This window comes from Protopterus annectens, chromosome 4.part0 (genome assembly GCF_019279795.1).
Source record: "Protopterus annectens isolate FY-2018-M chromosome 4.part0, PAN1.0, whole genome shotgun sequence".
NCBI classification, from domain to species: Eukaryota; Metazoa; Chordata; order Ceratodontiformes; family Protopteridae; genus Protopterus; species Protopterus annectens.
The window spans coordinates 1032812784-1032839569 of NC_056733.1; the positions used below are offsets into that span (position 1 = coordinate 1032812784).

Here is a 26786-nt window from a genome sequence, read left to right on the forward strand (position 1 = left end):
AAGAGCCATTGCAGCCGCTCCCACCTTTATGGCTAGACTGTCAGTTGATAACCAGTTGTGCTGTGGCAATGTGGGCAAGACCACATACCTTTATCACTCATTACAAAGTCGATTTGGCCTCCAGGAACAGAGCCTCCTTTGATTCCACGATTCTGAAGAATATTCTCCCTTGAGCCACACAAGAATGAAGGGCGAGATAGGACAACAACGTATAAAGAAGTTATGTACTCACCATAATGTTCCATGTGTGTTGTCCATCTTCGCCTTCATTCTTATCCCACCCTCCTTCCCCCCAACCTTTTCACTCCTGTAAGACCGAGTTAGTGCAATTGGATATTGATCTCTGACCTTCTTTATTCCTCACTAAGGTATTAAACTGCCTTTATTTTGTATTCTTTTATTATAACTGCAAACAAGATCTGGGGAGCTTTCCTAATGCATGCTGGGATAGGGTTTAGCCATGAGCTAGTGGAAGACCTCGAGCTTGTATGTAAGGCCGAGTCAGATCCGAGGATCGGATCCAAACCCATCCTGGTAAGCATAAAGGCAAAGAACAGTTTAAGCAGTTTGAGCGGGACAATAAGGATCTGTTGTGGTAAGTACATAACTTGTTTAATTACTTTTGATCTTACAGCACTGTGAAATGTTTAATAGAAATTAACATAGTATAAGAAATATGAGCAGCTGCAATGACATTATAAGGTGGCTGTGATCTCCAACTCTGGACCAGGCTTTCGGTCTACAAGTTATCAGACATGTTCTTGTAGAAGTGCTACACACAGACTGGATCATGCAAGATACACAAGTATGTACTAGCTGTAATGACAGAGAATCATGAAACTTCAGTATACCCTTCACCATCCCTAGCCGGAGGAGGTCTGAAGGGGTATTTACAAAGTAATTGCAGTCGTGTTTGGGACTGTTAGTAATTTATTACATGTATGTTGCATTTAGCTTTTATTCCCTGTTAGAATGCTCATAGCTCCAACATGCTGTAGAGACCTGGAAAGGAGAGGCGGCATATGGAATATTATGGTGCTTGGGGAAAGAATATGAGCCTGGGAAACTTTTAAGGGTATTTAGCTTGCCTGATGTTTGCAGAATCTAGTCCTGTACTGTGAAGTGAGCAAATGTGGAGCTGTCATGTTAAGCAGTTAACTTTCATTTGTTGTACTGAAGTAGAAGCAGGGATGTGTTTTTTATGAGGTGCATCTACTCACCTCACAGTCTTTGCTGCCAGATGAAAGGGTATGCAGCTTTTTAGCGACTTTCATGTCATTCATATTAAGGTTTCAATTATTTTTTAATTGATGCTTCTTGTAACATGCGCTTGTTTGTGTTTCACCGTGTTAAGATGTTTGTCAGAGCAAGTTGGTTGTATCCTTTAAAAATAATTTTCCTTTCCTACATTCATTGTACAGTCAAAGATTTTTATTGTATTACTGAAAAACATGAATTTTTCTCATGGAATTGCTTGCCTTTCCCTGTTTTGCTTCCAGATGTGCGATTGTGGCACTGCTATGCTTTGCTTTACCTGGATGAATGGTAGTTCAGAAGCATAGTAGGGTATTGTATGTTTATTGGGGTGCTGGGGGTTGTACATTTTATTTCTTGTGATATGACACTCCAGTTATTTAATTACAGTTAAAGTAAAACTAGAGTCTTGCTTGAGCATTTTTGCCTTTGGTCACTGACCCTTAGCTGAATGTAGCCCCTTCATATGAAACCTTGAGTCAGTTGTTTAAGACCATTGCTATAGCAGCTTGATGGTCACCGGCTGCCTAGGTAGCCTATGCCTAAGGCTGGCTATGAATAGCACCACAGAATGCTTTTTGAAGTAGGTCAGTTTTCTAATAACTGTACAAGTTTAATTCCATGAGAAATTTGGTGCCCACCTTGGAAGAGGAGTCCATCACTGGGTAATCTTTGCTACAGAGATAAATTGTAGGAGTAAAATTGTTAAGAGCAAAGTCGGATGCTATAGTTAAGTACACTGAGGTGGTATAATGTAGTTTGTTTTTTAGTTAGGTTTTCAGCTGCAGCAAACATTGTTACAGATAAGTTTAAACATTTGTAGTAGCAGAAATTTGGTATGAAGATGTTTTTCCTCTCTATTTCATTTAGAGGCAAAAGTCCAAAATCCAGATGGAGAAATAGTACCTCAGCTTCGACCCAGAAGTAAAACTCTTCCAAAGAGCTTTGGTTCTTCTCTGGATTATGGTGATGAAGAGGAGGTGGCAATGGTAGTGCCAACAGAGAAAGAAGAAGAAATTGCTGAGAATGAAAAGAAGCCTACAAAAGAGGATACTGTGGGTTTAATTATTAGGAAACTCAAGGAGAAACGACATGAAGATGATATGCCAGAAGACGTAATGGTAAATATTTTCTGTAAAATTGGAAGTTTCCATGTTTTGTGGAAAGCTAGTCTGTGGTAGTGTTTGAGTTGTAGCACATCTACCTTTAAACATGGAGGCTTTATTTGGATTCTGTAAAACACTGGTATCTTGAATGCAGCAGTAAGGAGGTATGCAGAACTGGTGGAGTGTACTGTCTGTCTTCTGAAGTGTTAAACTGATGTCTCTTCTTCAGTCATAGTGCAGATTATCCTTTTGGATGTCCATGTGAGAAAAGAAACCTGGTAACTGCAGCCACAGTTTTTATCAAAAACTGTTAGTGGCAAAGACACTTAGGAAAATATCTCCTCTTTTGTGAATAACTCCTCAGTTTTGTGTGTTGGCATGAGTGTGAATATTGACTTTTGCCCCTCATTCCATTACTTCATGCCATGAATATAAGGTTTTTATGTAGAAAATACTTTAGAGATATGAAAAATGCTGTATTCACAAGTTGAGCTACTTTTTCTACCATGGTGAGTGGTTTTACTTTTAAAGCGTTTATAAAACTTAGTTTACAGAATATATTGGATTTTGGGGTAGCTGAAAGGCCATTTGAAAATTCTGATTTTTCTGTTTCATATTTTTGAAGCACTTATTTTGCTATGGATGTCCTTTCTCTCAGTGACTACTTTTACCTGTTTTTACAGTATTATGACTAATCATGTTGCACTTAGCCAGAGTATGCCATTGCAGATTTCACGTCTTGTGATTGGTATTAGACATTCTTAAGTTCAGTCTTGTCACTAGTTTATACTGTGAAGCATCTGAATGGATGATTGCAAAAAACATTTGAATCCCTAGATTGCAGAGCATCTTGTTCAGGTGTTGAAATACATGATTCCTTGCATGGATGGTGTCTATACTTCAATGCTCATTAATAGTATGATTTGTAGTCTTAGATTTGGAACTGAATGTGGGGTGAACACTGGGATTGCAGGACTGTGTGTGTTTGTTGAACTACAGTAACCAGTTTCTGTGTCTCCTCTCACCTTGCGAGGTAAAATTTTGTGTGACAGTGTGATAGAGCCCTGACATTAAGGGATGCCAAAGACAAAAAGCTGACCTGCATAATTCCGTGTGTTAAATGGTGGTTCCGGTCTGTTATCTGAGTAATAGGCATGTGTATGAATGTGTACGCGCTTGGATTGTGTTTGAGAAATGGGCATGTCACTGGGTTGAAACCAGTATTTATCTTGGCAGAAATGGGTTTGAAGTGTATAAATGTTAAGTTGTCAATCTCGCCTTCATTCTTGCTGGATGGGTTCGGAGCCGATCCTCGGCTCCGACTCGGCACTTGGTAAGCTCGAGAGTCACTTTTACCAGCTCGAGGCAGCCCCATATCCCATGATGCAAGGCAGTATATACCCAGATCTCGTTTGCCGCTTCGCTTATGAGGTACTCCTTTTGCCAGCTCGTGGTAAGTAAATCTTTTTACTGTTAGACTCCCCAATCCTAGTTTTTCTTAATTTTTTTAGTATAATTGTCACTTGTACGTAGTTCTAGGGTGTCTAAGCCTTTTTCCCGTTTTCCCTATTTGTTTTTATTTAGTCAGGCCTTCTTTCCCTACCCATCCCTGTCAGGGTGTGTGTGTGTGTTTATATATATATATATATATATATATATATATATATATATATATTCCCCTTTATTTTTAAATTTAAAATTTAAAATTAAAAAAGTTTAATTTTCTGACTGGGACTGTGCGAGTCTAGGTGTGTGTGTACTCACTATGTCAAAGGAACAGAGGGTCTCCGGCTTCAAGAAGTGTGACTTGTGCTGTCAGAAGATGTCTCTGACAGACGGTCACACTTCTTGTATCTACTGCCTGGGACCTCTCCACCTGCAGGACTCCTGTGCTGTCTGTCATTCCTTCAGCCAGAGAGTCCTGCAGGAAAGGAGAAACAAATTGATATTAAGAGGGTTTCTTAAACCGGAGGGCTCCCCAGCCAAATCGGCTCCGGGCAAACCCTCTAAGACCACCAAGGCCCAGGCTTCTGTTTCTAAGCCTTCGGCCTCGGCTCCGACTCCTTTGGAGTCGAGATCGGCTCCGGCTGGAGCCAATCCTTTTTTGGCTAAAACCATCGGTGCCGACACTTTGACTGTCACATTGGTGTCGGCTCCGACCGGCTCCGACCACCATGTGCCTAAGGCTTCGGTATCGGCGCCGACCGGCTCCGATACCATTATTTCCTTGCCTGTATCGGCTCCGGCTGGAGCCGATACATCCTTGACTACACTCGGAGCCGAAAAGTTGTCGGCTCCGTCTGGAGCTGAGGGTTCGTCGGCTCCGATGGTTCCTTCGAGGAAGAGGTCCAGGTCTCCCTCTTTGGAACCGATACTGTCGGCTCCGACCTCTCCTCTTCTTTCGGAGCGGAGCCATCGGAGCCGATCATCTAGGTCTTCCAGGCTGTCAGACCACGATTTGTAGAGAGTGGTAAGCAGATTGTTAAAATCACAGGCACTAGCCCAAATGCTTCATAGTCCGTCTCAACAGACGACTACTAATCCACACCCTCTTCAAGTTCCTCCTTCAACTCTCCTCCAGAGCTCGGAGCCGGAGTCTATGGGATTAGTCACTGCTACGGCTGCGGGGCAGATACCACCCCTTTCTGCTCCTTCAGCTTCTACTCTTATCTCCTCCTCGAGACCTTCGTTGGAGGGATCCGGTGGTCGGGCTTCCCTGGTCTGCTCCGAGGGAGTGAGTGGCATCGGACCCTTGTCTGACCCTGCTCTTCCCCTCGGGGCTTCGGCCTTGGTAAGCTCTGCCCCGACATCTGCCTCTGAGCCTTCCCTCTCGGTGGACCCGGGAGCCCCTGTCTCTTAGGAGCGGGGTCTCTCGGATCTCCCTGGCAGGGGAGCCTTCGAGGTGATGAGGAGTGTGCTGGCCCCTGGGCTCAGTCAGCAGTCTATCCCCTTAGCTCCTCCCTCTATGGTGCCTGTAGATGTCTCTTCCCACTCTCTTGCTCCCGGACCGAGAGATCCACCGCCTCAGGTTTCCCCACTGGGAAGAACCCCCTCTTCCGAGGATTCTCCTGATCCTTCAGGAGATCCTCCGCGTAAGAGGACCTGTAAGAGGAAGCACCTAGACTCCCCTGAGTCTACAACTTCAGATACCAACTTAGATGAGTCGGAGGGGTCCCTAAGATCCCCCTCTGAGGATGTCTCTTTTTCAGACATCCTAGAACTGCTAAAACAGAGGGGAAACTGGCCCTCCATAAATCCCTCCGAGGATGAGTCGGTATACCTAGAGGCGTTCGGATCTCGACCCTCCACCTCCTGGGTGTCTCCGCCTTTTGATCCCCTCATGGAGGTAATAGCTCGGAAGGCGTGGGCATCTCCTGATTCCGTAGAACCAGTTCCCAGGAGGCCTTCTAAATTTATTACAGCCCCTTCCGAAAAGCAATTCCTTACAAAAGGTGTCCCTGTTGATGCCATGGTGGTGGCGGCTGCCACTAAGAAGGAACTTGCAGATCCTTCCGTACCAGTCCATCCTCCTAACAAAGATTCTAGGACCATGGACAGGTATGGTAAGCGGTTGTTTTTCTCAGCGACCTTTGCTATGCGTTCGCTGAATTACTTATGTCACTTCACCAGACTTCAAAGGGACATCCTTAAAGAATTAGGTGAAGTAGTACAGGATCCTACAGCTCCAGGGGCTCAGGACAAGATTGCTTCTCAGCTAGGAATCCTTAATTCCATAGCCAACTCCTCCATGCGGCTGATTTCATATGCAGCAGATGGAGCGAGTAGAGCTGCAGGGACAGGAGTGGCTCTTAGGCGTCAGTCCTGGATGCGGCTCTGTAATTTTGCAGATCCCTGTAAGGCGTCCTTCACAAACTCTCCCTTCGATGGATCAACATTGTTTGGTCCTCAGGTGAAGGATACGTTGACCAGGTGTGAGCAAGACGGCAAGACTCTCTCTGCCGTAGGGGTCCGTTTTTCCACCCCTTCTAGGCCTTACCCTAAAGGACAGAAGGGCGGAAAGATGTGGTTCCGTAAATCTCAGGGAGTCACGCCGGATACACGTGGTCAGTTTACCCCTAGAGGCAGAGGGGGTAATAATAACAGACGCCGCCCTAGGGGCAGAGGGGGTCCACAAAACCAGGGAAGCAGAGAGCCTCTCTCTGACAAGCCCTTCCAGCATCCCTGAGGTGTTGCCCGACTGTCCATCCTTGGAGGCAGTCGGGGGAAGATTATCGCTGTACCCAGAAGCCTGGCGTTCCCTCTCTCAAGACAAATGGGTACAGTCGATCATATCCGAAGGTTACAAGATTCCTTTCGGGGAAAGTCCCTTCTCTCACAAAGATTCCCTTCCAGATGTTCCACCCGCTCTAAGGGAAATCGCAAAATTAGAAGTATCAAAACTTCTACACAAAAGGGCCATTCAGCCAGTTACAACAGACCATTCAGAGCCCAGAATCTACTCAAGGTTCTTTTTGGTTCCCAAAAAGACAAGAGATTGGAGACCAATATTGGACCTCAGCAGACTCAACAAGTCTGTGAAAAAGACAAGATTTCTGATGGTCACACTTCAATCGATTTTGCCCTTTCTGGGCAAAGACAACTGGATGTGCTCAATAGACCTTCAGGATGCGTACTATCACATAAAAATCCACAGATGCTCCAGAAGGTTTCTCCGCTTTCGGCTGGGGTCCAGTCATTACCAATTCAGAGCCCTGCCCTTTGGTCTCACTACAGCCCCCAGAGTGTTCACCAAATGTATGGCAGTAGTCACGGCTCACCTGAGACGTCAAGGATTCCAGGTGTTTCCGTATCTCGACGACTGGCTCCTCTCAGCCACCACCAGGCATCAACTTCTCCAAGCCAGAGATTACACTCTAAATCTCTGCACTCATTTAGGAATTTCTATCAACTACTAAAAATCATCCTTATTGCCCTGCCAATCTATTACTTTTATAGGCGCAAATTTAGACACTGTCCGGATGTCAGCAAACCTCACAAGCAACAGAATCCTAGATATCCAAAACCATGTGCGGATCATCCTTGCCAGCAAAAAGGTGCAAGCCAGACTAGTCCTAAAGGTATTGGGCCTCATGGCAGCTGCCATTACTCTTCTCCCTTTGGCCCGCTTTTACATGCGTCTCCTTTAATGGATGTTGTTCACCCAATGGTCCAACCAACAACTCCTCATGCGTCATCAAATTCTGGTGACACAAGCTTGCAAAAACCATCTATCCTGGTGGATTTCTTCTCCCCAGGTTCATCAGGGCAGACCCTTTGTTTCCCCGGCCCCGATAGCCACAGTCACTACGGACGCCTCCCTGATCGGGTGGGGCGGTCATTATCAGGGCAGGATGGTTCATGGGACGTGGCAGCCATTCGAATACCACCTGCACATAAATGTCCTAGAGATGAGAGCAGTGCTTTTAACGTTGCAAGCCCTCAATGACTTTCTTCCCTTGGGAACAATTGCAGTTCACACGGACAATATGTCCGTAGTGTGGTATATCAACAAGCAGGGCGGAACCAAGTCCTACCCCTTGTGTCGAGAAGCTCTCAGACTTTGGCAATGGGCGATCTCCTCTCATCGGTTTCTGGTAGCAACGTATATCCCTGGGAAAACCAACATTTTAGCGGACAGATTGAGCAGAGCTATTCTCATGCCTCACGAGTGGTCTCTCAAACAATCTTTAGTGGAGGAGATTTTTCAAGAATGGGGCCGCCCATGTTGCGATCTTTTTGCTACTCCCCAAAACAGCAAATGCCCAGACTTCTTCTCTCTCTTCCCACTTCCAGGCCATCCCCCCAGTGGCGCTCTTACCCAAGATTGGCCCCAGGGACTTCTTTATGCCTTTCCTCCCTTTCCTTTGATACCACAGGTACTCCAGAAAGCTACCGTTTTGAGAGCCAAAATGATTCTCATTGCCCCGTATTGGCCTCGACAAATTTGGTTTCCGTTCCTCCATCGTCACCTCTTGGCGCAGCCGTGGCATCTGGACCCAGTGCCAGATCTTCTGATCCAACAATCGGGTCAGCTGCAATCGGTCCATTCCTTCTCTCAACCTCACAGCTTGGTTGCTCCACTTCCTTCCTTAGCCAGGCTTCCTATGATCTCTAACCCTGTTAGGGATATCATAGTGGCTTCCCTTAAATCCTCTACTAGAAGGATTTACACTAGCAAGTGGAAACGTTTCTCCCTTTGGGCGAAATCAAGGAATATAGATCCCTTTACTGCCCCTGTTCATGCAGTTTTGGATTTTTTAGCGGAAGTCTTTCACTCGGGTTCTTCAGCTTCCACTGTCAAAGTTCAGTTAGCTGCGATCTCGAACTTTCATGTCGGGTTTGCAGACCACAACATTATGTCCCACAGGCTTTGTAAAGCTTTTCTAAGAGGAGTTTTTCTCCTTAATCCTCCTGTCAGGAGTCCTCCTCCTCAATGGGACCTAAATCTAGTGCTGACATCCTTAATTCTTCCACCCTTCGAGGCAGCTGTTTCATGTTCTCTAAAGTTTCTTTCATGGAAGACACTCTTCCTTGTCGCTATTACCTCGGCTAGGAGAGTGTCAGAACTGCATGCCCTTTCTGTTCGTCCCCCATATTTGGTCTTCCACAAGGACAGAGTATCCTTGAGAACTAATCCTTCCTTTTTGCCCAAGGTTGCTTCAAAAACAAATTTAAACCAATCTATTGATCTCCCTGTATTCTTCCCCAATTACTCCAACAGATCGGAACAAAAATTACATTATCTTGATGTTCACCGCCAACTCAGATATTATTTGGACAGAACAAAACAATTCAGAAAGTCTTATCAACTTTCTTTCTTATGTTTAGAATAAGAAAGGCCTTCCTGTTTCCAAAGTGACCTTATCTAGATGGCTTTCTTCCACCATTTCCGAAATCTATCAACTTAGGGGCAAACAGCTGTGCTCAAAACCAAAGGCATATTCCACCAGAAGCTTAGCCACTTCCACAGCTTTTCAGGCTAGACTTCCCTTAGATACTATTTGTGCAGCAGCCACTTGGGCCACTCCTCATACCTTTGTTTCTCATTACAAATTGGATTTGGCCTCCAGGGATAGAGCCAGTTTTGGTTCTACGGTTCTCAAGAGTCTGTTCCATTGAGCCACCCAGGATAAGAGGTGCTAGGGACGCGGTCCCATCCAGCAAGATTGAAGGCGAGATTGACAACTTAACATTTAGAAGTTATGTACCTACCATAACGTTCCATGTTAGTTGTCTTCTCTCGCCTTCTTTCTTGCGACCCTCCCCCCTGCCCCCTTGCCTGGACAGACTTTGATGTCCCTTGTCAGGAAGATTGCTTCTTTGGGCACCAGTTAATTATCTGGGTTCCCTTTATAGCCCTTTTTGTTTAGGCTAATTGCTCTTCTTTCCTTAGTGGAAAGGTTTTGTGCTAGGTGTTTTTCCCTATAAGTACCAAACGAGATCTGGGTATATACCGCCTTGCATCATGGGATATGGGGCTGCCTCGAGCTGGTAAAAGTGACTCTCGAGCTTAGCAAGTGCCGAGTCGGAGCCGAGGATCGGCTCCGAACCCATCCAGCAAGAAAGAAGGCGAGAGAAGACAACTAACATGGAACGTTATGGTAGGTACATAACTTCTAATTTCATAACATTGACTGGTTTTAATTTATTGGTGCTGAGGCTGAATGGGAATGAGAAACATGAGAGAAGAATGGATGTGAAGTAGACTTGTGAAATGCAGAGCTGGGAACCCTTATCTTATGTGAAGCAGCACTGACCATAATTTTCACTTTTTGTAGAAGTTATGCTAACAAGTAATCCGAGGGCCAACAATCATTGTGTTTTGTGTTTAGTATGAGGTTGCATGTTGAATGCTATTACCTAGGGAACTGAAAGGAATGGATCTTCTCTGTCACTTTCTCAGAAAAAGGAATCTAAAGATAGTTGTCATTATCTCTGAAACAGACAAGGATTTTAATTTTAGCTTTGATGTTGCCCATGTCATTATTCCTCACAGTAGGGTCTTGGATCCGATATCAGATCCAAGCTGGCAACTGTAGCTTAGACAGATCCAAGGCTCAAGCTCCTCCTTCTGTCATAATCCCCTGCTGCCCTGTAACTTTCAGATCTTGTTTCTCGCGTTTCTGCTGCGGGCGTGATCCTTGGCTCTCACTTCAGATAAATACCTTGAAAGCACTTTTTATTTACTTTAAACTTTAAACCTTAAACTTGAACTGTAAACCTTAAGCTTTAACCTTAGTCTCCTCTTACCTCCCTCCTTTAGTTAATCTAGCTTTTTGCTAGTGTGGTTCCCCTTTTAGTCAGGCGTTTGGTGCCTTTTTTCTTCCTGTTTTGTAGCCTTTGTAGAGTAGTGTAGTTTTTGTTTTCTGCCTTTTGTATGTCGGAGATACCTTCCAGATTTAAGAAGTGCTCCTCGTGCTGTAGGAAAATGCCCAATTCTGACTTGCACGAGGAATGCTTATATTGGGGGCTCCTCACCTGGAGGTTGAATGCAACATTTGTGCCACATTCAATACCAGGGCCTTGGTAGAGCACCATAATAAATTGCTACTTAAAGGTATGGTTCAGGGGGGTCCTTATGTTTCCTTCTCCAAGGCCTCCCCTTCTGAATCCAAGCAAAAGGGACAATTCCTTTTCCTCCACACCTTCTGCTCCTAAGAAACTTAAGCTGTTGGATCCTAGATCTCCAGATCCAACTCTAGCCCAGGCTATTTCGGATCTGGTATCTTCAGATCCCAGAGCTTTGGACCCTTCTGTCGGATCCAACCGGTTTGTCGGATCAGACTATACTACTACTTTGTGACCTTCGGATCCGATAGGCTTTGTTGGGTTCTTCTGTAGTTATGGAGGACTCTGCTTCACCTGGATCCCCCAGGCATCTGCCTTTGGCATCTCCTAGACCTCGGAGCTGAACTCCAGATCACTAGGTCCTCTGAGTTCAGGATTGAGTCTCCAGCCAAGTCTACCCACTCCTCCACTTCCTCCACATCATCTAGAAGCTTGTTACCTTCGAATATGAACAGGATGATGAGGAGCTTCCTCAAAGCCCAGATAGAGTTGGGGCTTCTGGCATCCCCAGCCCACCCAGATAGAGGAGCCTGTCCAATCCCAACTCACCATTCTCTTCTGAGTCCAGGGACTTCAGAATCTTAGGACCCGGATACCCGAGGTCAGATCCTGACTATGTTGAGTATTCCCTTTTTCTTGGCTCCGTCGGCGTCCCTGGTGGCCTGTTCTGTTCCACTGCCCTTAGACCAAAGTGGGTCACGTGCTGGAGCATTCTGCACTGACTCCACGGGGACGGGGTCGGGTCCGGGTCTTTCAGACTGATCTCTTTTCCTGGGGGCCTCTGACCATGATAGCTCCAGACCGGTATCGTCCAGGGGCTGCAGTGCTGTGTTGGGATCCGTTCTTCCTTTCTGGGTAGCCGCGCCCTTCAGGAATGGTGATGGGACCGCTTCCAGTCCGTAGACCTTCCGGGTGGTAGAGAGCGCCATCTCCAGGACTGTAGCAACATCTCCCACCCCTTCGGGTCCATCCCTACCCCTCTCTACATTGGGTGGTGAGGCCTCCCATCCTGTCCAGGGTCAGCCCTCCCATTCTAACCTTCATGGGCTTTCCTCACCTCCTAGGGTCTCCGTATTTTCTGAGTCCTCCCCTGAGCCACTCACAAAGGAGGCACCTCATAAGAGAAGATGCAAGAGAGGGTACTTTTACTATCCCATGGAGTCCCTAACAAAGGGCACGGACCTCGATGGAGGAGATGGGTCCCCCAGATCTCCGCCTGATGATGGTGTCTTTTTTGGGGACATCCTTGAGATCCTCAGGCAAAAGGGTGGATCCTCTCCCCAACCCTTGTCTTCGGAGGAGTCTGTGTTTCTGAAGGCATTTGGGATGGGGCCCATCTACTTCTTGGGTGTCGCCCCCTGCTGACGGGTTTGTGGAGCTATCACCAGCAGGGCCTGGAAGGAACCCAACACTGTGGAACCAGTGCCTAAGCGATTAGACAAGTTCCTTAGCCCTCCTGTTGACTGACCGTTCTGTGTAGCAAAGGAGTCCCGGTCGATGCCATCATGGTTGCTGCTGCCACCAAAAAGGAGTTGAAGGAGCAGAGCTCCACAGTCCATCCCCTGAACAGGGAGTGTCAAGCAATTGAGTGGCATGAGAAATGTGTTTGCCTCAGCTACCTTTGGCCTGAGGGCAGTTAATTACCTGGTACACTTCACATACCTTCAAAGAGACTTGATCAAAGAACTCACCACTTCCCTTAGAGTTGTTGCCTGAAGAGAACTTCAAGAGGGTGTCTCCCAAGCTCTCTACTCTGACATCCCTCACTAATTCTTCGATGAGGTTAATTTCCAATGCAGCAGAAGTTACCTCTCGAGCGGCAGGTACAGGCATAGCTATAAGGCGGCATGCTTGGTACAACTTTGTGGGTTTGCAGCGGCCTTCATATCATCTTACCAATGCTCCCTTTGATGGCTCCACCCTCTCTGGCCCTTCTGTGAAAGAGACTCTAAACTGTAGTGAGCAGGAAGGGAAGACCTTGTCAGCTGTTGGGATCAAGTTTTCTACTCCTCAGAGGTCTTTTTCCAAGACCCAATGAAAGCTAAGATGATGTGATTCCGGAGGTCACAGTCTTCCTTCCAGGACGTTCCTGATGATTTCTCTTCCAGAGTCAGGGGGAGAGGATTCAGTGGCAGACACTGCTGTAGATGAGGGGGCGGTCCACAAAATCAGGGCTTCAGGGAAACTTTCTCTGAGCAGCGCTTTCAGTGCGCCCGAAATGTTGCATGACTGCCCTGCAGTTTGGGGTCATCTTTCCTTCACACACTAGCCTGGACAAACATTACCTCTGATCAGTGGGTGTTGGACATCATTTCCAGGGTTATTTCATTCCCTTTTTCAATCCCTTCCAACACAAAGGTATCTCCCCGACACCCCCCCCCTGTCAGATGGAGTTGGCCTTTAAGGAAGTTCAGCAACTTCTTCAAAAAAACAGCCATCCAAGAGTTCCCAGCAAGACAAAGAGGATCCAGAGCTTACTCTCGCTTCTTTTTAGTGCCAGAAAAGACTGGGGACCTGCATCCTATTCTGGACCTTAGTAAGTTGAGTCTGTCGGTCAAGTAAGTCCACTTTCCAGATGGTCACTGTTATCGATCCATTCTGCCTCTTACACAAGGGTGACTGGATGTGCTCAGTGGATCTCCAGGACGCCTACTATCACATCAACATAGACAGGCACTCGAGGAGACACCTTCGCTTTCGATTAGAGAGCAGTCATTACCATTTCAGAGCCCTGCCCTTTAGACTCACCACATCCCTCGGGTGCTTACCAAATGTATGGCAGTGGTGGCGGCTCACTTGAGGCTACAGGGATTCCAGGTGTTTTCATACCTTGACGAGTGACTCCTCACTGCACCCACAAGGCATTGACTGTCACAAGCCATACAGTATGTCCTGCTGTTCAGCCAATTGGGGATTACAGTGAGCCTCTCCAAGTCCAGTCTGGTCCCGAAGCAAAAATTAGAGTTCATAGGAGTCCAGCTTGACTCGTCTCAGAGATTGCAGCATTACCTCTTTGCAGAGTACAGCTGATCCAGGAGTAGGTCATGCAAGTCTTAAGTCTTTCAAATCCTCCTGTCCACCTTGTTCTTCAGACCCTAGGATCCATGGCCGTAGCCATACAGCTTGTGCCACCAGCAAGGTACCATATGTGGGTTTTACAGTGAACTCTGATGGTTCAATGGTCCATTCTGTCTCAACCTATGTCTGTGTCCATAAAATTGACTCTGGTGTGCAAGACGGCACCTTCTTTGGTTGCTTTCAGTCTGAGGATCTCATTTTAGCCAGGCCTGTTTCACGCCCTATGCCCAAGGCCATGGTGACCACGGACACTTCCCTATTGGGTGGGGGGCATTTCCAGAGAAGAACAGTTCAAGGCATGTGGTCCCCTGTAGAGACCAAATTGCATATAAACTTCCTAGAGATGAGGGCAGTCCTCCTAATGTCGCAAGCCTTTCAGGATTGCCTCCCTCTGAGGCCGATTGCAATTCAGACGGACAACATGGTAGCGGTCTGGTATATCAACAAACTGGGAGAACACAATTTTAACCATTGTGCAAAGAGGCCATGAGAGTGTGGGAATGGGTGATGTCCTCCATGCGCTTTCTTCTTGCAACATATATACCTGGGAACTCCAATGTGTTGGCCGACAAACTCAGCAGAACCATATTGAGTCCTCACGAGTTGTCCCTCAGTCCAGTGGTGATGCAGATTTTTGATCATTGGGGTCAACCATGATGTGACTTCTCTGCCTCCCCTACCAACAAGTGCAGCATGTAATTCACCCTGAACCCCCCAACCATGGAGTCACCGAGGGATGCTTTAGTCCACGACTGACCTCCCAGTGTCCTCTTCACTTACCCTCCTATCTCTGTTATTCCCAAAGTTTCAGAAAGTGCGACGCCTGAGGTCATCCTTGATACTCATTGCTACCTTCTGGCCTCATCAGCCATGGTTTCCCTTCTAATATGTCACCTGAAGTATCCCCCCTTGGATACAGGATCCCCTTCAGGATCTGATCTCCCATCCTTCAGGGTTCCCTCTTCCCAATCTTCGGACCCTTCATCTAACCGCATGGTTTCTGCCATTCCAGTGATTTTGAAACTGTCCAGGCTAGCTTCCCCCATCAAGAATATTATCCTAGCCTCCCATAAAGATGTATAGTAGCAAATGGAAAAGGTTTTCTGTCTGGGTTAAGAGCAGGAATTTGGACCCCTTTTCTGCTTCTGTATCAGATGTTCTTTTGTTCTTGTTCTGCCCCTTTTAAGAAGGGGTAAATTTTTCTACTGTTAAGCTTCAGTTGGCTGCAATTTCTAATTTTCATGAGAATAGCGAACCTACATTATCTTCCAGACTCTATAAAGCCTTCATGAGAGGCGTTTTCCTTTCAAGACCACCCATCAATGATCCCTCACCTCCTTGGGATCTAACTTTCGTGCTGCAGTCTCTGACTTGGAGCCCATTTCAGCCTGTAAGTTTGTGCGTTTTCTAATTTTAGTCATGGAAAATGGCCTTCCTAGTAACCCTAACTTCAGCTAAGAGGGTGGTCTGAGCTGCAAGCCCCCTGTCAGTTGCTCCCTCGTATGTGGTCTTTCACAGGGATAGAGTGTCTGTTGGAACAAAATCATCCATTTGCCTAAGGTTTCCACTGAATCCAGTCTGAACCAGTGTATTCAGTTACCAGTTTTCTTTCCAGATTATTCCAGTAAAGAAGAGTACATTCTGCATACTTTGGATGTACACAGTCAGTTGCGATTTTTATCTGCATAGGACTAAAGAGTTTCGCAAGTCAGATCAGCTGTTTGTGGCTTTTTCCAAGAATAGATGTGGCATCCCCATTTCTAAAGTGGATCTCCAGCTGTATCTCTACAGTCTACACCAACAAGCTTCTTGAAATTCCGGGAAAGGTTAGAGCTCATTCTACTAGGTCTGTGGCTGCTACTTCAGCCTACATGGCCATGCACCCTATTGATGATATTTGTGCTGCTGCTGCCACTTGATGTAATCCTCACACCTTTATATCCCATCACAAGCTGGATTTGGTTTCCAGGAACAAGACTTCCTTTGGTTCCACAGTGATTCGACATGTCCTACTTTAACGCCTCCCAGGGTAAATTGTAGCTGGGGACTCTGATCCTACTTTGAGGAATAATGACACTGATAATATCAGATCGAGTTGGCATCTGTGTTCTTCTTTCGGCTGTTCCCGTTAGGGGTCGCCACAGCGGATCATCTGTTTCCATTTCTTCCTGTCCTCTGCATCATGCTCTTTCACACCAACCGCCTGCATGTCCTCTCTCACCACATCCATAAACCTCATCTTAGGCCTTTCTCTTTTCCTCTTACCTGGCAGTTCCATCCTTAGCATCCTTTTCCCAATATACCCAGCATCCCTCCTCAGCACATGTCCAAACTAACCCAATCTCGTCTCTCTTACTTTGTCTCCAAACTGTCCAACCTGAGCTGACCCTCTAATATACTGATTCCTAATCCTGTCCATCCTAGTCACACCCAGTGCAAATCTTAACATCTTTAACTCTGCCACATCCAGCTCTGACTCCTGCCTTTTCGACAATGCTACCATCTCCAACCCATATAACATAGCTGGTCTCACTACCCTCTTGTAGACCTTCCCTTTCACTCTTATTGGTACCAGTCTGTCACAAATCACTCCTGACACTCTTCTCCACCCATTCCACCCTGCCTGTACTCTCTTCTTCACCTCTCTTCCACACACACCATTACTCTGAACTGTTGATCCCAAGTACTTAAACTCATCCACCTTTACCAACTCTACTCCCTGCATCCTCACCATTCCTCTACCCTCCCTCTCATTTACACACATATATTCTGTTTTAGCCCTGCTGACCTTCATTCCTCTCCTCTCTAAAGCATATCTCCACCTCTCCAGGGTCTCTTCAACCTGGTCCCTACTCTCGCTACATAACACAATGTCATCTGCAAACATCATAGTCCACGGGGCCTCCTGTCTAATCTCATCTGTCCATCACCACTGCAAATAAGAAAGGGCTCAGAGCTGATCCTTGATGTAATCCCACCTCCACCTTAAACGTATCTGTCACTCCCACCGTAGTCCTCACCAATGTCACACTACCCTTGTACATATCCTGTACCACTCTTGCATACTTCTCTGCCACTCCCGACTTCCTCATACAATACCCAATTCCTCTCTAGGCACCCTATCGTATGCTTTCTCTAAGTCCACAAAGACACAATGCAACTCCTCCTGACCTTCTCTGTATTTCTCCAACAGCACTCTCAAAGCAAACTTTGCATCTGTAGTGCTCTTTCCTGGCATGAAACCATACTGCTGATCACTAATCATCACCTCCCTTCTTAGCCTAGCTTCCACTACTCTTTCCCATAACTTCAAGCTGTGACTGATCAGTTTTATCCCTCTGTAGTTACTGCAGCTCTGCACATCATCCTTATTCTTAAAGATAGGTACCAAAACACTTTTTCTCCACTCCTCAGGCATCCTCTGACTTTCCAAAATTTCATTAAACAATCTGGTTAAAAATTCCACTGCCATTTAATTTCTCCTAAGCACCTCCATGCTTCCACTGGTATGTCATCTGTGTTATCCTGTCATTATTCCTCACATTTCCCTCCCACCATCCCCCTTCCTTGTTGGATCTTCTGTGGAAGTTGGAGTGTTGTGGGTCCAGGACTATTTCCCTTTCTTCCTTTTGGGTCATAGCGATACTGTGTTCGCAAACTTGGTATGAGGGTTAGAGGGCAGCAGGGGATTGAGAGGAGCAGCCTTGGATCTGTCTAAGCTAAAGTTGCTAGCTCGGATCCAATATCTGATCCAAGACCCTACTGTGAGGAATAATGACATGGATAACACAGATGCCAATTTATGGCAAGTACATAACTCTTTTTTTTAGTCATTATTTAACTAGGTGAGCCAGCATTGACCCCTTTCAATCATGGCCTGGGCCGCAAGGTTAAATGTAATATGTATATGTGTTTATATGTAGATATATTCTATAGGTATGTGTGTATGTGTTTGTGTGTGTATATATATATATATATATATATATATGTGTGTGTGTGTGTGTGTGTGTGTGTGTGTGCATGCACATACGTACATGCATACATACATAAACACAGTTTAGAGAAGCCATTCAGCCAACATGTTTTGTGAAGTACCTGGTAGCAAAAAATCCATCCACTGATAGGAAAAACATGCAGACTCCATAGAAACATTGGTGGGGATCAGGACTGAATTCCCCACCCTGAAACTGTAAGTTGTCGATCATAGTACTTTGCCACAATTCTGCCTAAGGATGTTAAGACCTACCATCTGGATGACCCTCCTTTGGGGAGACTAGCCTGTAGATGTTTTTCATAGTCAGTGTTGCAGTACTAGTTCTTGAGTCTTTTGCCTTGCAGAAGCCTGCAGCTGGCCCAATTTTGAGAGTCTTTGCATCATCTCTAGCCAATGGAAATCCGACAGACGTCTGGGCATCAGGGTGTAAGGAGGACAACCATCAGCACCATCTCAAGTCATTTCTAGCCTTACAGTCCATTGCACTTCACATATGTTCAGAACGCATGCTGTCTGTTGATCAGCTTTTTTTCAGGGAAGCTCCTCTTTCATTTGGATAAGTAATAGGGGAGATTTTTCTATTAATTTAATGTTCATAAAACAGTTGCTTGAAGGGTGGGAAGCAAATTCCATTGAAAGATTTTCACCTGTGTTATCTATTCATCTTGGAGCCTTTAATTGTCCTGACTGTGCAAAATTCTATGTGAAAACCCTAAAATGTAGGTTTGAGATAAAGCTAGCAGTGAAGGCAGAATTGCGGCCGACACCAAAAACAACTACAAAGCCTTCTATAGCTGTATCAAAAAACCACAAATGCAATACCCAGATTTGCTCTGGGTTATTGCACAGTGGCACCTCCTATACTGAGCCAACGGATATAGCCAACATACTGGCCGATAGATTCAGTGCCAACTTTACTGCCCCCCAAGGGGCCTATCACAATACCAGGAGAAAGCCCTGGTACCCACCATGTCTGCAGCACAGGTAAAAGCTGCATTGTCCAAAGCCAAGAATATAGCATCCATGGGACCTGATAATATTCCTGGCTGGGTCTTACATGAGCTACAAAACAAACTGGTACCACATCTGTGTGCCTGTTACATCACAGCCTTACCTTAGGCTGTGTTCTTAACGAATGGTGCACTGCTACAGTCATCCCGCTCCATAAAGGGAGCAACTACAGACCCTGGGAACTATCGCCCCATTAGTCTAACAAGTCTGGTATGCAAAGCTGTGAAGTGCATCATCATGGACCTGCTTAACAAAGGTATAGGCAGTCTCCAAACTCTTGACTTCACACCATTTGGCTTTGTCAAGGAGGAGATCCTGCCTGCTGAACCTGGTTGACTTCTTTGAGGCAGTCACCAAGGCTGTCGATGAGGGGTAAGGCAGTGCATACAGCCTACCTCGACCTGGCCAAAGCCTTTGATACCATTCCCCACTCTGGTATCATTGATAAACCCACCAAACTAGGCATCAATCCTTGCTTCACTAGGTGGGTTGCAGATTGGCTCACAGACAGGACCCACAGAGTGAAAGTTGCAGATTCCAAGTCAGACTGTCGACCATTCACGAGTGGAGTCCCACAAGGCTCGGTCCTGGGTCCTCTCCTGTTTGGCATCTACTACTTAGAAGTCCAGGCCAACACAGAAGGACTTTGGCTGACCAAGTTCGCTGATGACTGCAAGGTAGGAGTCATTATCAACTCCCCAAGTAATGCAGACATCCTACAAAAGGGCCTCTGAGACCCATGACTGGTGTCGGAATTATGGCCTGAAACTTAACGCCAAAAAATACGTCCTCAACCCTTTGGAAAACTCTGTTCCCACGAATTACCACATTGATGGGAGCCCACTGAACACTGAAGTGGGCCGTAAGAGATCTGGGCACCCAGGTCAACAGCCACCTCACCTTTGACCAGCACATTGCCATGTTTTCAGAAAGTCCTTCTGTGTGGCAAATCTTATAACCAAAGATCGCATCCAGGAAGGAGGAGGTCATCATCCCTCTCTACTCATCCATTATTACACCAGTCATTGAATATAATGCCCTGATGTTCTTCGTGTTTCACTGTTGCAGTCATTACATTTGGGTTATCCTGCTGGCAGATTGGCGTCAGTCGGCCTGAATTCCAAAGTTTTGGGTCCTGTGTCGGTTGCTGTCGCCCCTTCCCTGACATCAGGTCGTCAGGGGTATAAAAGATGCAGCCGACGCCATTTTCTTCCGTCTTTCTTGCCCCGCGGTGCCTGAAGCAGAAGCAGTTCGCAAGTGCCGGTTGGCCAACTCCTGAGATTTTCGTGTTCGAATTTCAGATCCAACGTCTTCATTAAAAGCGAAGTACCCCGTTGGGGAAACTTTTTTTCTTGCTCCAGTCAGATGTCAGAAAAAGTTAATTGTATTTCTTGTGGAAGCAAATACCTCATAAGGACTTTCATTCTTACTGTATTCCTTGCCTAGGTCCTGACCACGATGTAGCTAGTTGTCGGTTTTGTGCTAGATTTAACCACCACACTATTAAGCGTTGGTACGATTTTGCATTAAGCTATTTTGGCCGATTTAATTATACAGTGTCGGATAGCCATACGACTACCGGAGTTCACAAAAAACGCAAAGAAAAAGACAGGCAACCGAGGTCCAAAACTGATGAGGCTTCTCCTAAGCCAGCCGCTGGTTTGCCGGTTCTCAGTGAGGTGCTTTCGCAGCCCCTGACGCCCGCTACTTTAGAGTCGCAGGCAGCTACCGACACCCACGTGGAGTTAGCCAGGCCACTGGAAACTCAAGGTATTGGATACTATTCCATCAGATGGGTCCGGAGCCGCTGAGCAGGCATCGGCTTCTGAGGGTGTATTCAGACCTAAACAATTATACATTAAAACGACTATAGCTTCAAAGACAAAGACTAAAGCACCTTTAAAGACAAAGAAACAAGTTCAACAGCCTCATGGACAGGCCTCCATGCCCATAAAAACAGAAGCTCAAAATGGCTGAAGACCTAATTAGCTTGATCAGGGGTTCCCATCCCCCTCTTGATAAGAGGCCTAGGCAAGAGACAGACTATGAATCTTCAGCTCAGGTTTCCATTTCATCTGATTCCCCTTCTGATCAGGAATATTCTATTCCTCCCTGTGAGGATTCTGATGCTGAAGAATCTATTCCTTCAGCTTCTCCTTCTGAAGACTACTCTTTTGGGGAAAACTTGCATACCATGAGGGAGCATTTCCACTGGGAGAGCCAAGATTTTTCAGAATCTAAGAAAAGGCTCAGAGGCTTCCTTTTACTACCTCAACACAGGCCTCTAGCTATTCCACCTGTGTTAGACATTGTAGATAATGTGTTTTCAAAGTCTAGTCTGACCCCTGACTCCTTACCTCCAGCTCCTGTTAAGCCGGACAGATACTACAAGGTTCCTGACTCTCATAAATTCCTTTTCAAAAACCCTGCTGCAGACCCAGAAACTATTTCTCAGGGTCCCTAAGGGGTCAAGGCTTCCACTGCAAAAAAACCCTACCCCCTCTGACAGAGATTCTAGGGCACTAGACAGATGGGGAAAATGATTTACACATCTGCTACCTTGGCTGTAAGGGCCTTAAATTGCCAGTTTCATATGCTCAAATATCAGCAATATATCATGACACTGCTTAAACAGAAAATGTTGATAAATTCTGAATGTGCAGTAAACAAAGAAATGCAGGATTTATTGCATGCAGCTGAACAAGTTGGAAAGCATACTTTGCAATGTGGGTTTGATTCTCTAGAGGCCTCTTGCTGGGCCGCTGTTACGTGTTCTGTCATTAGAAGGCATGCTTGGTTAAAGGAACAAAATCTTCCTGATCATGTCGAAGCAAAATTATTAGATGCTCCATTACAGCGTGATACCTTGTTTGGTGTTAAGGCAGAAGAGGTGTTAAAGAAAATGGAGGACAAAGCTAAATCTATGCAAACAGTCAAGGATTTCTTACAGTTACAGCCTCCTAGGTGTAGCAGACACTGGCCTACAAAGAATTGGTCCTTTCCAGTGTCAGACAGACCTCAAAGGGGCAGATCCAGACGCCCTAGAGGCAGATCCCAGCCGCAAGGCTCTTACAGGTCTAAGCAATGGGGTGCTTCTACCTCCAAAAGTGGAGGACGACAAATCACAACCATACAGGAAACAGTCTCAATGACGTCCCCCTGCCTGCACCAAGCACTTGTCTTCTGGCAGCACCCTTAGGGGGAAAACTAGCACTTTTTTCTCAAAATTGGCACATTATTATCCAGGACAAATGGGTTCTAGACAGTGTCACAAGGCTACAAGTTTCACTTCCATACCCTGCCAAGGGCAAACGGTTGGCCAGACCTGCCAAAAAATCAATGGGCAGAGGCTTGAAAACAATGCATCTCTTATGCACATGGGGGCTATTCAACAAGTGCCACAGCAAGAGCAGGGACAAGGATTTTACTCAAGACTGTTCTTGGTACCCAGAAAGGACAAAGCATGGAGACCAATACTAGACCTATCTATTCTGAACACATTTCTGGATATACCCAAATTCAAGATGTTGACCTTGCAGCAGCTTCTGCCCATGCTGGACAGCAAGGCTTGGCTCGTGACTTTAGACTTAAAAGAGGCATACCTGCATGTCCCAATCAGACAATCATGCAGAAGATACCTCAGATTCAAGGCTGGCTCAAAGCATTACCAATTCTCTGCACTGCCCTTTGGCTTATCTACTGCGCCCAGGGTCTTCACAAAGTGCCTGGCACCAGTAATTGCTTTCTGCAGACAGAGGAATACAGATATATCCTTACTTAGACGACTGCCTCATTCAAGCAGAGAACAAGGACGTTCTACTACAGCATCTGGCATTTGTAAAAAGACTTTTAACATGCCTAGTACACAGTCAACGAAAAGAAATCAAAACTAGTACCCTCTCAAGAGATAATATTCCTGGGTGCAAGCTTTTTTTCAGGCTTGTTGGCTGTTGGTGAAGCACCCTCCAAGAGGAAAAAACGCTGAGAGAAGAAGGGAGCCACTTTTGAGATTTTAAGTATTTTTTCTCTGTTTATTTGCTAAGTTTTTCTGCATAGCTGCCTAGCTTGAGCATTTTCTGGCTTGTTAAACTTGATTTCTGTATTAGTAGCTGTATTTAGAGCACAACCAAAAGCTGTTTGCTGAATTTCCTGTTTGCACTTAATTTTAAATCGTTTTCTTAAAACTTGCATATTTTCTGTCCTTGACCTAGCACTCTTGTGTGGGGTCATTTACTGCACTGTTATAACTTGATATTACTTGTGAACCTCTGCTATCTCTGTAAAAACAAAACAAAAAAAAATCTTGCTTTTTCCCACTTTTCTGAGAGTTAAAAAGTTCAGTTACAGGCTTGCTGTTCCTGAACTGTTTGAAAGTTTCTGTGAGGCCATTTTTGCTTGGGCTGAAGGAGGGTCTCTGTGTTTATCAGTGGGAGTGACTAACATTGAGCAGCTTCCCTGCCCCCGGAGAGGTGGTTACTGACTTGAAACTGTAGTTTTATTGGCCACTAGGGGTCATTTCCATAACTCCTTCATCTTCCTCTCTTAAAACCTAGTTGCCTCGTGGTTTGAGCGTCTTTTCAGGCTTGTTAGCTGTTGGTGAAGCACCTCCAAGAGGAAAAAAACGCTGAGAGAAGAAGGAGCCACTTTGAGATTTTAAGTATTTTTCTCTGTTTATTTGCTAAGTTTTTCTGCATAGCTGCCTAGCTTGAGCATTTTCTGGCTTGTTAAACTTGATTTCTGTATTAGTAGCTGTATTTAGAGCACAACCAAAAGCTGTTTGCTGAATTTCCTGTTTGCACTTAATTTTAAATCGTTTTTTTCTTAAAACTTGCATATTTTCTGTCCTTGACCTAGCACTCTTGTGTGGGGTCATTTACTGCACTGTTATAACTTGATATTACTTGTGAACCTCTGCTATCTCTGTAAAAACAAAACAAAAAAAATCTTGCTTTTTCCCACTTTTCTGAGAGTTAAAAAGTTCAGTTACAGGCTTGCTGTTCCTGAACTGTTTGAAAGTTTCTGTGAGGCCATTTTTGCTTGGGCTGAAGGAGGGTCTCTGTGTTTATCAGTGGGAGTGACTAACATTGAGCAGCTTCCCTGCCCCCCGGAGAGGTGGTTACTGACTTGAAACTGTAGATCTGAAGTAGGATATTCATTTGTCTGCAACCTGTGGGTTATGGATCCGATATCGGATCCGAACCGGCATAGTTTTCCAGCTATGGATCCAAGCTCTCAGCTCCTCCCCTCACCCATAATGCCCTGCTCTACCCTCATGACCCCAGATCTTGTTTGCCGCGCTGGTAACTAGATGTGGATTTCATAGCTCTCAGCTAAGTGGATATTTCTTGTTTAAAAATAGAGAATTTTTGCCTTCTTTAACTTTTTTTGTGTGAAAGTTGTAGGTTTCCTATTATTATTGACAGTTTAATTTAATTTTCTGTAGTAAATTTTATTCCCTCCCCTCGCTGGTACGTAGAGTGTGTGTGAGGCCTGTGTGCTTCTTTATTGTTTTACAGTTACTTTCTGTAACTTTAGTTAACTTTGGTGACTATGGCTGATCAGCCTAAGTCAATATTTTCTAAATGCTCCGAGTGTGGCCATAAGCTCTCACCGGCTGATGGCCACACTCGGTGTGTTAAGTGTCTTGGGGTTGAACACCTCACATCTGGTTGTTCCATTTGTGCAGGGTTCAACCCCAGGGCACTGAGGGAGCGGAGGTCCAAGCTGGTCTTGGCGGGTCTTTTACCGCCGGACTCGGCTCCGACCTCCGCTCCTTCGGGGACTCCTGCGGCTGCAGCTGTTCCCCCTGTGGCACCCCCTCCTGCTCCTGGGACTCAAACTCCCGCTTCAGGACAGGAGAGGGATGCATCTAAAAAGGACCGGAGGGAGAAGCACCAGCGGCGGGCCGAGACCTCTGTTTCGCCCCGCCAGCCAAGCGGCTTCTCCCGGCTGCCTTGTTGGTGCGGTCTCCTCCTTCTCGGCTCCGGTCACCTGTGTGCTTCTCACCGGGTCCTGAGGAGGAGGAGACCCGATCTCCGTCGAGGCTATCGAGGAGGCATTCCAGGCTTACCTCGGTAGCCTCGTCGAGATCTACCCATAGCCTTCGGATGCTGATCTGGACGGATGATGAGAAGGTTCATCCAGGCCCAGATGCAGATGGGAGTGCTCTTGCCTCCCCCTCGGGAGCTCAACACCCTTTTAAGCCCATTGCTCCTTCTCCGACCCGCTTCCGGGTTGAGCAACTGGAGCCGAGCAGCCGGGCGGGGAGGTCGGAGCCGATAGTACTTGGCCGGATCCGACCATGCCTCAGTCGTCGGACCCGATCTCGGAGCCTGGATCCGAGCTTCGGATCCGGGGGGATCAGTGCTCCTTCGGCGCCGTCTGTGTCGGAGCACACTGGCCCTTCGGATCCGAGTGCTTGCGCCGGCTCCGATCCACTCTTCGGATCCGAGGGGGAGCCGATTGTCGGATCCTTTGGTCGAGGTCGGCTCCCCTTGCTTTTGATGTAGTGGAGAGGGCTCTGTTGAGGTCTCCGGACCCCGGCACTTGCTTCGCTCCGTCCCAGCTCCCTCTGTACTGGGCCAGGCTTCCACCATCCGGCCCCTGGGACAGCCCGTTTCTGTGCCCCAAGTTGCTCCCATGGAGCAAATTGCTGCTGCGAGGACTCCTCTGACAGCCCCCAGAGGCTCGCAAGCATACGTCAAGAGGAGGCACATTGACTCCCTGAGTCTCTCACTGAAGACACGGACTTGGAGGAAGGGAAGGCTCCCCACGGTCACCCCGAGGATGTCTCCTTCGGAGACATCATGGAAATGCTCCGTATTAGGGGGGGGTGGTCTGCCCCCAAGTCTTCCTCGGACGAGTCCGTGTTCTTGGAGGCATTCAAACGGGCCCGTCTACCTCTTGGGTGTCCCCTGCCGACCCCTGGTGGACCTTATTACCACCAGGGCGTGGAAGGAACCGGACACCGTGGAGCCAATTCCCAAAAGACCTGATAGAACCCTTAGCCCGCCTTCTGACAGGACCCATTGGAGTAAGGGGCCTCCTGTAGATGCCATGTTGATGGCGGCGGCCACAAAGAGGGAACTGGCTCAGGAGAGTCCCTCAGTCCACCCACCGAGCAAGGAGTCTCGGATGATGGACCGCTTGGGGAAGCGGATGTTCAGTTCGGCGACCTTCTCGGTAAGGCGCTGAACTATTTGGCACATGTTATTCGGATGCAGCGAGACCTTATTAAAGAGTACGCTGCATCCCCCCCTGAGTCCATTTCGGAGGAGGACAGAGCTCTGCACTCCACCAAAATGGCCACTCTTAGGTCAGTCACAAATACTTCTATGCGGCTACTCTCCCATGCTACGGGCGCCGCTAGAGCTCGGGACAGGACTGGTCACTGGGCGTCAGGCCTGGCTCCGCCACTCTTTTCTGAGCCCTTCAAGGCGTTTGCGAACGCCTTTGATGGTTCTGCTCTGTTTGGCAAGACCGTTCGCGACGTTGACCCAGAGCGAGAAGGACGGAAGACGCTGTCTGCCGTCGGAATCCGCTTCTCTGCACCCCAGAGGCCCTATTCTAGGAACCAAAAGGGTCAGAAGAAGATGTGGTTCCGAAGTCGCAGCAGTCCCAGCCTGCTCCGGACAACCAGTCCTTCCGTGGCAGAGGAGGACAGGGAGGGCCGCCCTAGAGGCAGAGGGCTCCCAGAAACTTGGTCCAGGGAACCTTTCTCTGAGCGGCGCAGCAACCCTGAGGGGTTGCCCGACTGCTCTACTCTGGAGGCAGTC

At 46.8% G+C, this 26786-nt stretch overlaps 1 protein-coding gene across 1 annotated transcript in view; it reads left to right on the plus strand.

The window, feature by feature from the left end:
• The window catches only part of FAM13B (family with sequence similarity 13 member B), a 2585606-nt gene that overhangs the window by 1733088 nt on the left and 825732 nt on the right, over positions 1-26786 (plus strand). The window contains exon 14 of the mRNA XM_044069837.1: positions 2125-2375. Within this exon, the coding sequence (XP_043925772.1) occupies positions 2125-2375 (251 nt within the window). The remainder of the gene's footprint in view (positions 1-2124; positions 2376-26786) is intronic.